Source organism: Olea europaea, unplaced genomic scaffold (assembly GCF_002742605.1).
Source record: "Olea europaea var. sylvestris unplaced genomic scaffold, O_europaea_v1 scaffold1439, whole genome shotgun sequence".
Classification (NCBI taxonomy): domain Eukaryota; kingdom Viridiplantae; phylum Streptophyta; class Magnoliopsida; order Lamiales; family Oleaceae; genus Olea; species Olea europaea.
Window position 1 is genome coordinate 36,296 of NW_019231930.1, and position 12,696 is coordinate 48,991.

The following is a 12,696-nucleotide window of genomic DNA, read 5'->3' on the forward strand; positions in this document are numbered from 1 at the left end:
CCCCCCAGCCCCCCCCCCCCCCATCTGTCCCTGTAAGTGCTAACAAAGGAGGTATAAGGTTCCAATCACCAGATCACAAATGAAAATTCAACCTTCAAGGAACATATCGTCAAGGATAAAATCGTCTACAGTTATCGCGAAATGTAATAATATACAATGGCTACTATCATAGATTGATTATTTAAATTTTTGGTGTTTATGAACTGTAAATGCAAGTTGGTTTTGGCTCTTTAGTTATTATTTTAAGTTAAAACATAGGTTGTCATGTGGTTTGTATAACTTTAGAGAAATATGTAACGTGCATGTTAGGTGATTTGTTGTTCTACTTTTTTTTCCTTTAATTAAATTTCTTTACATTCTGACTGTTGTCAGAATTGAAAACTTTTATACCATCAAGAATTAATTTGACCGACATCTAAGATTATTATTTAATGGCTTAAATAAAACTGATTAAGTGCTTGGTTAGTAGAGATTTTGTTAATTGATTTTTGAATGTTAGAGATAAAGCGGGTCTTATTTGTGAAAGGGGAATTAAAAACGACGGTTGAAATAGTGAAATAACGGTCAAAAAATTGATTTTAATTAGATTTTAAGCTGTACCAAACATACTCTAAAGCTCCTCTAGCTGCTACAATGATGACAACTAATACACTCTGTGCAATATGAGTAAAGATTAAGGCCCTGTTTGGTATTCTTTTTTTCAAAATGCATTTTTTCTCTTCTTTCAACCACATATTCTTCGTTAAAATAATATTACACAGAAATCAAAAACTTTTCCTTATTTTTCAACCATGCATTTTCCATCAATTTACTATTCCAAAATACATTTTTACATAAAAATGGCTTCCAAACACCCTCTAAGTAAAACTATTCAAATTTAAGGTGATTCAAGACGAACTCTATCATTGATTCATTAGTCTAGATGGATAAGTTGTGTTATGCGTCAAGTCTCATCTTTTTCTACGTATCGAATATGTATAGATCGAATCATTTTTTATGTATCAAATCTGTGTAGATCGAATCAATTTTTAGGAATTAAGGCAATTAATATATGGTTAAATTAGCAGTATTCAAATTGGTCCAACTGCTAAACCCTAGGAGAAGAGGAATCAGAATCCCTTTTTATGATTGATTCAGTGTTCCCAAAATCCAATCCAATACAATCAACAATTTTTATAATAAAAATACATTCATATGGCATCATGCATTGTATCAAAACTAGGGCACACATTAGATGAATTTATTATGAACCCTAAAGGCCTAAATAAAGAAATATTTAATGGTTTTAAAGTGCAAACTTTTGTTTAGGGATAAAAAATGTGTTAATTGTTTTTAATCTTTGAGCTATCGTGGCAATTTGGTTTCAACTTTAAATCTAGACTTTTGATTTTGTACTTTTCTATTTTATTGCAATGTCGATTTTAATGGACAAATTTTCATCCAAATAACTATTAAAATCTGATGTGAGAGACACGTGTTAACATTTTAAATGTTATAATGAATAAATTACTCGATCAACTCGACTCACTTACATGCTACTACTCCACCATCGGCCCCAAATATGAGGTTTAGCAATTTAGGGTGGGTGGTGAAGGCTAGTGGTCGTCTAATAGATTTACAGGTGCACATAATCTTCAAATTTTTTAGTGTTTTATAATAATTCAAGTCTCGATGCTATGAGCTTGTTTGATCCCCTGTGTTTTACAAAATACATTTTAAAATCTCTCCTTTTTAATCACATATTTTTCAATAAAATAATATTACATATAAATTTTTTAAAAAAAATCTTATTTTTTAACAATATATTCTCTATCAATTTACGATTCAAAAATACATTTTTAGCATTTTAATGGTACTCAATCGAGCTCGAATATAACTTTCATCGAAGAAATAAAACTTCGACGTAGGTGATGGGTGATAGTAGCTCCACATACATCAATGGATGGTTGAAACTGTTTATATGCTTGGGAATTTGGAATTAAATGTCAATTATGTATACTCTAAGCAAAATTGTCTTTTACACAATTCACAATGTGGGATTGCGTATGGATAAGTCAGCAATTAGATCATATGGGCAGTCCAATAATAAACTATTATAATAAAATCAGATGAAAATATATGGATAAATAAATTTCTTGAAAATGAATATAAATTATTAATTAAGAACAAGATAAAGTCGTATATTGACTTTAGATGTTAATTTATGCACATTTGATGATCTTATAAGCAAAGATAAGTACTAGAAAATATAATAAATAAATGGATTTAAATATTTTTAATAAATTTTCGTTCTCATGTTATGTTTATTTGATTGACATATTACATTAAATGCTCGACGTTGATTGATTAAAAATAAAGATGTAGTAGTTCATAACATAGAATGACGACATTACACAAGTAGCTGAGAAGATACCTCCGTTTGAGTCGAAAAGACTCGTTGCTAGAAACCGTCATTGTGAGAAAATGAATGTACCCAAAATTGGCCTTGGATTTTTAGATGAGAATAAATGTCCCCTAGATAGAAATGTTCATCTTATTCCATATATTCAAAATACTGACAAATAAATAAATCGTAAATTGTCTCTATTTATTTTTATTCGAGCTTGATATTAATGTTGTAGTATAACTATCTTCATTTAAGTTTGCTTTGTCCTAATTGAAACATGTGACTTTGTTTTGAGATTAGACATGTCGATATGTAGCTCGAGTTGTAAAGTGTCAATTAACTTCTGACCAACTTCACGAGCAATTCATAACCTTAACTTTCCTTGTCGTGACCACGGAAAAGTGTTATTGTGTTGGACAATTCTTAAAATGACTTGGACCCAATTCAACCTGATCTACCATATACAATTCTAGACCTAATAGGCCACTCATTGGGTTGATATTTCATGTCAACAAGTTTGTGACTTATCATTCAAATAAATTTTGATCAGTCACCCTAGTTCGTTATCATACCAGTCTTTATACTTTATACATAATTCCCGTATTTCAACTTTGCCATTGACATAACATTTCAAGGTCTGTGCTTACTGTCAGATATCAAGAGTGAGAACATTTATTACTGTTGTGTTGTTTCATACGTAAATGAAAACTGTGCGATTTTATGGGCAACGGTTTTGGAGTTGAATCAACATTATTAGTCATTTTCCAATCCATGTAGGCTTCTTTCTGTCAGTACCATTCAGAAATAACTAGAAAAACAGTAAAAATCTAAGAATTTTAACTTGAATTTTTGTTTTTTTTGTTTTTAATCATATGTCAATTAAAAAAAGGGACAATGAGCTAAGTCTCAATGTTGTCACCGAAGTCCAAATGATCAATTCTACAAGTCTTTGTCCAGTTAAAAAATATTTTAGAAAAAATTGGTCTAAAGTGACTTTCTCAAAACGTACTTCTATCAAAAGAAGACTGGAGGGACGGTAGAAGTGAAAGTGAAGTTTAATGCTACGTAATTCCATATTACTATGTCTTCTTTTTATTATATTAGCTCTCACTTTTCTTCTCAAGATTCTCTTAATATCTCCTTACACTCCATGCTTAAAATTAAATTGGTTCATGTAATTATAATCAATTATACCATCCTATGCCACCACTCGCTTTTACTCCAAAGAAACCATTTTGAATTATAGAATAGGATAGAATTGGATAAATATATTGTTTTAGAAATAATGATAACATTACAACTAATTTTACTGTTTTACAACAATCGAAAAATCGAATGTCTTTTTCTTATACATTTATTAAGATTGTATGCATCAATCATTTTCTATTAATATGCACAAAATTCATTTTATTGTGTTTGTAGAAAGCTCCAATAAAGTTGAATATTTCACTAGGAAAAAGACGATGTATCATTATGCCGAGTGTCTTTCACGGACATCTTCCTACCTATGGCATATACCTCATATTTATTTTAAATGGACTATATAAAATCTAATTTAAAGAAATTAGCAAAAGAATCTGTCTTTTCGTTTACCACATCACTATATTCCATAAGTGTGGAATTCTTGGAAACGAATCGAGTTCAAAAGAATTGAACAACAATTCTATGAGTCGAAAAGTATTTTTCATAAATAATTAGTTTACTTATTTAGCTATTGAAGTTGATTTTTTTAAGAATAAATTTTTTTATTATGTTAAAAAGTGTAATTAATAAAATAAATAATAGAAAACAAATTATTATTTACGTTAATTCTTGAAGAGCCCAAATTCAACCTCCACGACACAAGAGCACTAGTAACTGACACGTTTCACGACTTATCCCATGGACGGTAACCATACCTATATGTGCAACTAGGGCTGTCAATGAATTGAATTTTGATCCGAATCCGATCCAAATCCGATGAAATTAATGGGCGATGGATTTAAGGTTTCAATCCGATAATTCGATTAAGATCCGAATTCGATAATCTGTTAACTAAATGGAGCAAATATTGATATATGTCGATCCAATCCGATTTATTATAATAATATTATAAATTTTATATATTATATCATAATTTATTAAACATAATTTTTTTCCATTTTGAAACTTATATTATGCTTTACGCATAATTTTCAAATAAAAAATAATATTAGATAATAGTATAATATTTTTACTTGAAATATTCAAAGATGTTTAATTTTTTATTAATTAAAATAAAATAAAATAAAAATAACTATAGTAATTTGTTTTATAACATCAAAAACTAATAATTAATATGTCCAAAAATAATTTACTTTGTTAAAATTGATATTGTTTTTTATTTTCATTTTGTTTAGACTATGATTTTTGGTGAAAATAATAAAATAAACTAGTAAACACTTAGAACTGACAATTGAGTAGTATCACACATTGAAAAACCACTAAAATATTAGAAAAGAAGTACCTTTTAAAAATGTAGTATCCCACGTAGGAAGATTATTAAAACATTTCAAGATTCCAGTACGTTAGAAATTTCTAATTGCCTGATTTTATTAATTTTTGGAATTCAGAGTGTCGTTACTTCATCTGAATCGGGAACATCAGCAGCTACATCCCCGGTGATATCAATGGAATTGGGAAAGCCAAGCCAAGAACCACCTAAAGTGTCTCCGTCAGAGGAAATGAGATCTCCGGCGCCGGATTTGCGGCCAAAATCACCCCTCCCACTGCATATATTACCATTCAAAGAAGGTACGAAGTCTACGTGGAAGTTCAGCAAAGAAGCCCCAAGGCTTTCATTGGATAGCAGAGCCACCACTGACTCCAAGGGTAGCCTTCACCAGAAAGAGATCCGCACAAGCACCATCGTGTGCGGCAGTGCGGAAAATGTAATGGCGGCCGACAGCCAACTAAACCGATCACCAAGTGTCATTGCAAGGCTCATGGGCCTCGAGCAATTGCCAGCTTCATCAAATATGGAGCACGAAAAGAAGCCCGAGCTCCGAAGATCCGCCTCTGAATCAAGAGTGTCAAGAGATATTTTCCATTCTCGATTTATCATGGACGGTAACAATTTCCATTTGAAGCAACCAATTCAATCTCTTCCCAACTATGCAGTGAAAGACAATGGCGCTTTTGAGGTCACACGTTATGTCGATCCATTCAGGTATGTTAATGAGGTTGAGGATCGAAAGGGACTGAACCAAGGAATTGTAAATCCATGGACGTGGAAGACTCCACTTCACCCGAAAAGCTTCTTTGATTCCGGTGACATTTTTCCGGAGCCAAAGCAGACCGTTTCAATCAACGGCGAGATTGAGAAGAGATTGAGAATGAGAGGAATCGATGAACCTTCTAAAGATTTGGAAACACGGAAACAAATCCTTGAGGCGCTCCAACTTAAAGGACTCCTTCATTCCAGGAAACCTTCCGAGCAATCTCAAATCAGTAACAGGAACATCGTTTACGATACATCACCAGTGGTGGTGATGAAACCTTCGAGATCACCAATGGCGTCTCCAACCAACCGTAAACCAGGAAATGGTTGTTCGCCTTTGAATGACCGAAATCAAGGAATTCGCCGGAATCTTGGCATCGCAGGAGAAGTGAGTCCCCGTCCTGAACGTAATGTGAGGAGCCCTACGAGGCAAGCTAGAAGCTCAAGCGCACCAGCTCGGAGTGAGAGTAATGAGAAGCGGTCAAACTCGCTCAACAAACCTAAGCCGTTAAGCGTTGAAACTCGTAGCAGAGCTAACGAGTCAACACATAATCAGAAACTTTCTCACATTCACTCGCCGAAGCTGAATACAAGAAAAAGTGGATCACATCTAACCGTCACGAATCGGTCGCCAAGGAATAAGAAATCCACAGCTGAGAGTCATCAGAAAGAGAAAATCACTGCCATCGTCATGGAGGATGAATCCTCCACCGTTTCTGAAAGCACCGCCAGTACATCTTCTCACACCGATACAGAGGTAATGCTCATTTCAGTTTATTAATTAATTCAAATTTTACATCTAATTAACTCCATTATAGTGGAAATGTCAATCACAGAGGCCAAAAATGGCGGAACACAAAGATGGAAGGAGTTTACTGGATAGGTGCGATAAACTGCTCAACAGCATAGCCGAAATGAACGCAACCGATTCGCAACCGAGTCCGGTCTCCGTTCTTGACTCGTTCGAGTCACCATCACCTTCGCCGATCACAATGAAACGTCGCATTGATTTCAAAGGTAATCATTTCTCTCCTAAGAGGCTAAACCGCAAAAACTGATGAATCGAGTTATTTACTATTCCATAATTAATAATTAAATTGTATTATATTCCATAATTAATAATTACATTTAAATAGTATTAAATTGAATTTAGTTCTTCTGCTATAATTCTAGCAATCTGATATGAAATTAGTGGCTGCTGAATGTCCATTGGAGGAGAACTGGCTAGCGAGTAAGGGTTTAGTTTGTAGGGTTAGGAGAATAGGTTGGAAAATGTAGCACATGACGAGGGCGTACGTAAGTCACGTGGGAAAGAGAACATATGGCGACGACGGCGTCGTATTACACGAAAAGTCAATGTCATTTATGGACTTAAGTACAGTACTCAACTTCCAAATAAAATTACAATGAATAATAATATTCTGTTCGACTCACCTAATTAACTAATTTCAATTTATGGCTTTTTTCCGAACTAACTCAAAATTTTCGAGAATAATGTGAGGTTCGACTAATTGTAGCGAATTTTGAAATATTTGTGACAAATTTAGTCGTGGATTGTGGGTACCAAAATCTGATCTCAAGAAATGTGGAATTTTTTAAGAATGGACGCTTGTGGCCACAAATATCTTTTTACGTGGTCCTTTCAGAAGGCGTACTGATTTTTTCATTATAAGATAGGAAGAGGAATTAGATTTTGTGACCACATAATCCAAGTTTGAATAAGGATACTAGATTCCGCATTTACTGTCTGAACGTAAAATTACTTTATATTTCAGTTCCTTGAGTGTTTGAACGACTTTAGTACGAGAGTTAAAATTCGTACAAGCGACTGTGATTTTTCTCGTTTCAGTAGATATAGCAATTAACTGAACCAACTTTTTTTTTATGTTTGATAATGTAACAGATCAATCAGGTGAGTTGGAGGAAGAGATATGGACTCCAGTTATTTCCCCAATGCAACAAGCAAAATATGAAGAAATATCAGAAGACTCTGATTTTGTTTACATGTGTGATATATTGAAAGCATCTCATTATCTCCCAGAGGGTTCGGATATATTTATGTTACTAGAGAAGCAACAGTATCTCGAGGGGAAGGACACTTCCAAAGTCTCTAGACTCGAAAGAAAATTAATTTTCGACACGACTAATGAAATTCTCGACTGGAACAGACAGTTGCCTCCGTGGAAGTCCATATCATGGACCCTTGAAAATGTTTGGTCTGAATTCCAAAGAATTCGAGAGAGGGATACAGTCGAAGATAATATGTTCGAGGCCATATGTGGGATTCTGAAAAAAGACCTCGCTGGGGATGCGATCAACAGGTGGGGAGATTCTCCTGTGGGGATGTCGGAGGCGGTTTTGGACATCGAACGGTTAATATTCAAGGATTTGATCGGCGAAACAATACAGGATCTCGCCTTATTAGCTAGCAAAAGCAAATTGTGCGGTATGCCTAGGAAGAAGTTGGTTTTCTAAGGGAAAAGGGACTTTTGTGTTCTTACTTACCATTAGTATTTTGCTGTGATTTGTTCAGATCTTACTGTTTCTTGATTTCTTTAATGCTGATAATTGGGCAACATCTACAACGGTCACTTTTTCACTTTTGCAAGCTGTAAAAACACAAAAATCAAGATTGCAGAACCCGTATTTTTATTGCATGTGTGATGTTGCCAAAAAGGAATTATGGGCTATCATGTGATCGGTACATTTTTGTTTGATAAAGGACATATTTGTTGGAATTCGGGAGTGAAAACCCAGTTCATTTTGTGTTCAAAATCTAATAGTATTTTTTTACTTCATTAAGGTTTGAGCTCTGAAAATGATGGGCAAGAGGATGTCCCAGTTTGAGCACGCCTACGACATTTGGGTCCTCACCAATGTATGGGGACTGAATCTAGTTGTACATGAATTGATTGATTCGGGCAATACTTAAGAGTAGGTCTGGTATATTTGAGGCACTAACTTGGTAAAGACTTGCGGCTTTATCAAGATTGAACGTGACTATCACGCTCGTGCAATTAACGTAAGAATAATGCTATTTTGGCCTTGTTGGGAGTGTAACTCTCGTCTATATAGTGTTAGGTGATAGGTTAAATGAAATGTGGAATTAAATTATCCATATAATTTTACTTATAATTTAATATTACATTAACGTCAAGTTATAATTCCAGTGGGAGTAAATAACATTACTTTTAATGTAATAAGTGTATATAGTCCCTATTTGTTCTTCATTTCTTTAAAATCATTTTCTTCAATTTCATTTTTAAACTAGTTGTTGGATGTTTCTCAATGTTGCTATAACTTAAGAACCAGAAGCCTCTACATTGAACTTCAGCCCCTTCAAATTGGCCATGGGGCAGCAACCATTGATGCCTCCCCACAAAATCATGGAAGTCACAATTTTTTAGCTACACGTTTTATCAAATTTTTATCAAAATCTACTAAAAATATTAATTTTATTAAATCAAACGATGGGTCTAAACATTTTCATGTGAGATTTGGCAATCTATTGATTGAATCCATTCTTGATGATGTGCCGCTAGCAAAGCTTATCTTTACTTCCAATGCAACTTATCTTTTTCTCCTATGATAGCAAGATATTGATGAACAATAATTGTTATACGTACTATTAAGCCTTCAACTAATCTTTCTGTCACGAGTTTTCTACATTTGGTGTTAGCATAGGAAAGAAAGTGACTGATGAAAATAGGTAACCTATTTATATCAACCTATAAAATTATTTCTTTCGAAACTTATTTACTTATAAGTAAAATTTTCAAGCTCAAACCACGTAATGAATCTAAATATTTAGAGTTCAACTCGATTTTTGTGGAATTAGTGCTTATCAGCTTATGTGAAAGTGATTATTTAAAAAAGTTATGAAAAGATGTAAAACACAATTTTTTTTAAGTGTATGATTGAAAATAAGTGTAAAAAAGAATATTAAAAAAAAAAGAAAAAAAAGGTGATTTTCACACTCTCTGACTCTCTCACAAACTGGCTTGATCATATTGCCCTGTTTGGTACTCATTCTTTCATCTCTTTTTTTAATCACACATTTTTTATTAAAATAGTATTATACGTAAATAAAGAGCTTTTCCTCATTTTTTAATCACACATTTTTCATCAATTTACTATTTTAAAATGCATTTTTACATCGGCTCTCAAAGACCCCTTCAGTAATTCCAATATTTACAAACTAAGTTGCCGCATATCTCCCAGTGGCAAAAGGGAGGGCGGATAGGGTTCAGCACGGCAGTGTGCAGAATTCGATTCCCCGTAAGGTGGAATTGGCTTTGTTGCAAGCGGGAGTTACCATATGGGTTAACAGCCTTGGCCTATCCATGTGCTCTCCATCCTGGCTCCTGGGAGGCACATCCTTCGATTTACCTCCTCCACGATGATTCAGGACAAGATCAGTGGAGGCCCTTAAGGTTGGAGTTCAACCTTTTTAACTAAGTTCAAATATCTAGACAATGTAGGCTTGGTTGTCACTTATCACAAGAATAACAGCTAGGATGTGTATGCAAAAATTTCGTGAATCGATGTGGCTCTGAAAGTTGAAGGGTCAAGGTGCCTTTGACTGAAATCATATTGGCTCTTTTTGCTAAAATCTTGTGATTAATTATTCTCAGACGTCACATTCTGACAATCGTTATTAATTTCTTACAAAGATGCATTGAAATCTTCAAAGATTTGACCAACTCTAAAAATAAGTAAAATTTGTTTTACTTATAATCAGTAAAAAAATTATTTATTTTTAAAAATAACTTTCGACTTATATTAAGAGTGGCACTCTCTTTTTGTTTCAATTCGCACATATAAGTTTGTTCCTAAACTTCTAAACTCGAATTACAATCTTCCAAATTGAGCTACTATTCGTCTTTTGAAAATAACTTTCGACTTGTATTAAGAGGGGAACTCTTTCTTTATTTTAATCTCACGTATAAGTTTGTTCCTGAACCTCAAAACCCGAATAACAATTTTTATGAGCAGAGCTACTATTCGTCTTTTTCATTGAAACATGATTCTAACATGAGTTCAACGTTACAAAATGGCATTCTATCAAAGAAACGTCATTCTAACACACATTCAACGTTACAAAACGGCATTCTATCAAAGTTGAAATCCAAAGACAATAGTAGTAATGCTAAGTTTACTTTAGTAGGATTGAACAAAGAAATGGGCCTACATTATCAAAACTAGAATTGGGCCACCATGTGAAGGAATAAAACCCTTTTAAGGTGGGGAAACTAAAGGCACTTTTCAGTTGTTAATTAATGGGTATACTTGAAAGCTCATAGTGGACCAATCCAAAAAATGAGTAGGACAAATCAATCTTCTTTTTTTTCTCCTGTTTGATAAGATAGATCGAACAATATTTGATAATTTTAAAGAAATAAAAAATTCAAAAAAATTTATGCATTGTAGTGGCCTATCATCTTCTTTGGTCTAAAGACGAAATTGAGCACGCCGAGGACAAGATTGTCAAGATTTTTGAAGTTTTGGGCTGGGGAATGATTTTTTTCTTCTTTTTTTGACATGTTATCTTTTAATCATTTGTCACTTGCATAATTGATACCAGAGAAGGCTAAAATAAGGTAGGGTTAATTGCTGAAGCCTAAAGAGATAAGACATGTATGTTTACAAACTGTTTTCTCCTTTTCATGCGGGCTACTCTCTATCTTGTTCCATTACGGGCTTTGTGGCCCCTCTAATTTCATGAATGGCCCATCTTTCTCGGCCACTCTCCCTTAATCCCATTTTTTCTCTAATTGCAGAAGCTAAACATCGATTCTTAGGGATATCATTTATATATTACACGTACATATTTGTCATTCTAAAATTGAACATTTCACCATAGCAAACTAATGTTCTATTTAGGTATCTCGATTTAATGTTGCTTATAGATGGAAGGTCGTGTTTCAATTGTTCGACCAATAACTTCATATTTAGATTGCAAAATGTATGATGGCATGATTCTATCACAAAGATGTTTAGTATGCTAGATTGAATAAGATCCAATAGAAATTAAGAAGAAGAACGTGTGACAAAACTTGATTGGTTGTTTTGCCTAATCTAGTATAGTCCGACGAAAACAATCGTGTCATATACATGTACAAGAGGGAGAGAGGAGAAATACATGGTACAAATGTATTTTGTCCACTATGTTATTTTCGTAACTTGACATATACAAGTTTAAATATATTTGTACATGCTTGTTATGCAGTATGATCTACTACTTCTTTACTATCGTGCTTTCTCTAACAATGCAAGGGCATGGGTCCTATGTTATCTTAAAGGGGCACAAACTTATCCTTGTATGCATTGGATCTGTGGATGGTTCTGGCATTGGCACATGACATGCCATTGATATGTCCTTTGTTTAATTGATGGCTACATTTTTTTCTCTGTATGAAGTGTTGATCAAAGAGGCCTGAACCGGTGCAGTTATACGTCCAAAATTCTTTTAGACATGTCCAAACTTTGTAGTGTAGGGATGTCAATTTCTCCTCCGTTATTGGGACCTTTGCCAGATGGTAATTTATGAGTATAGCAGTGTGAGTTCATTATTGGTCAGTGGAAGCTTTACTTGAGGTGGGACGAGGTAGTAATACTACGTGATAAAAATATTAACATAGGAATTGCATTTGAATATAAAATTCATCCATAATTCAATACGAGATGGCTAACTCCAAGTTTTTTCATGTGCTGGGACGTTTTCACATAAGCCCAAGCTTATGAAATTGTTGATCTCATAACATTTGAACGAAAATAAGATGGATTTTGTACAAATCCGTGATTCTATATCTAAAAAAAAATTGTCACATAATCCTCTAATTCCTTATAAAATATATTCAATTCGTTATAATGGAAGTTAAAGAGTATCAAAACATGTATATAAACAGTGTAATATGCAATGCAAAACAATGTTGTTTTCAATTTTGTCGTACCGTGTTTGACTAACTTTCTTTCTCCGATCTAAGACGTTAGGGTGAATGTTCACGTATTTATTTCTTTCAATTTTAAAATTCCACCGCAAATGTACGGTTCGTTAGCAAGTAGTAAAATG

General features: G+C 33.7%; 1 protein-coding gene across 2 annotated transcripts; it reads left to right on the top strand.

Annotated features, from left to right (window-relative positions):
- The first annotated feature begins 4,928 nt into the window (after positions 1 to 4,928).
- LOC111376036 (protein LONGIFOLIA 1-like) lies at positions 4,929 to 8,362 on the top strand. 2 transcript variants are annotated; one of them, XM_022998961.1, is made up of 3 exons: positions 4,929 to 6,381; positions 6,443 to 6,641; positions 7,528 to 8,362. In XM_022998961.1, exons 1-3 carry the CDS (start codon positions 5,035 to 5,037, stop codon positions 8,097 to 8,099), a joined length of 2,118 nt encoding a protein of 705 aa, XP_022854729.1. In that variant the 5' UTR covers positions 4,929 to 5,034; the 3' UTR covers positions 8,100 to 8,362. The 2 variants fall into 2 exon arrangements, with proteins under 2 accessions (XP_022854729.1, XP_022854730.1); XM_022998962.1 differs by having other exon boundaries at positions 6,461 to 6,641.
- The last annotated feature ends 4,334 nt before the right edge of the window (positions 8,363 to 12,696 follow it).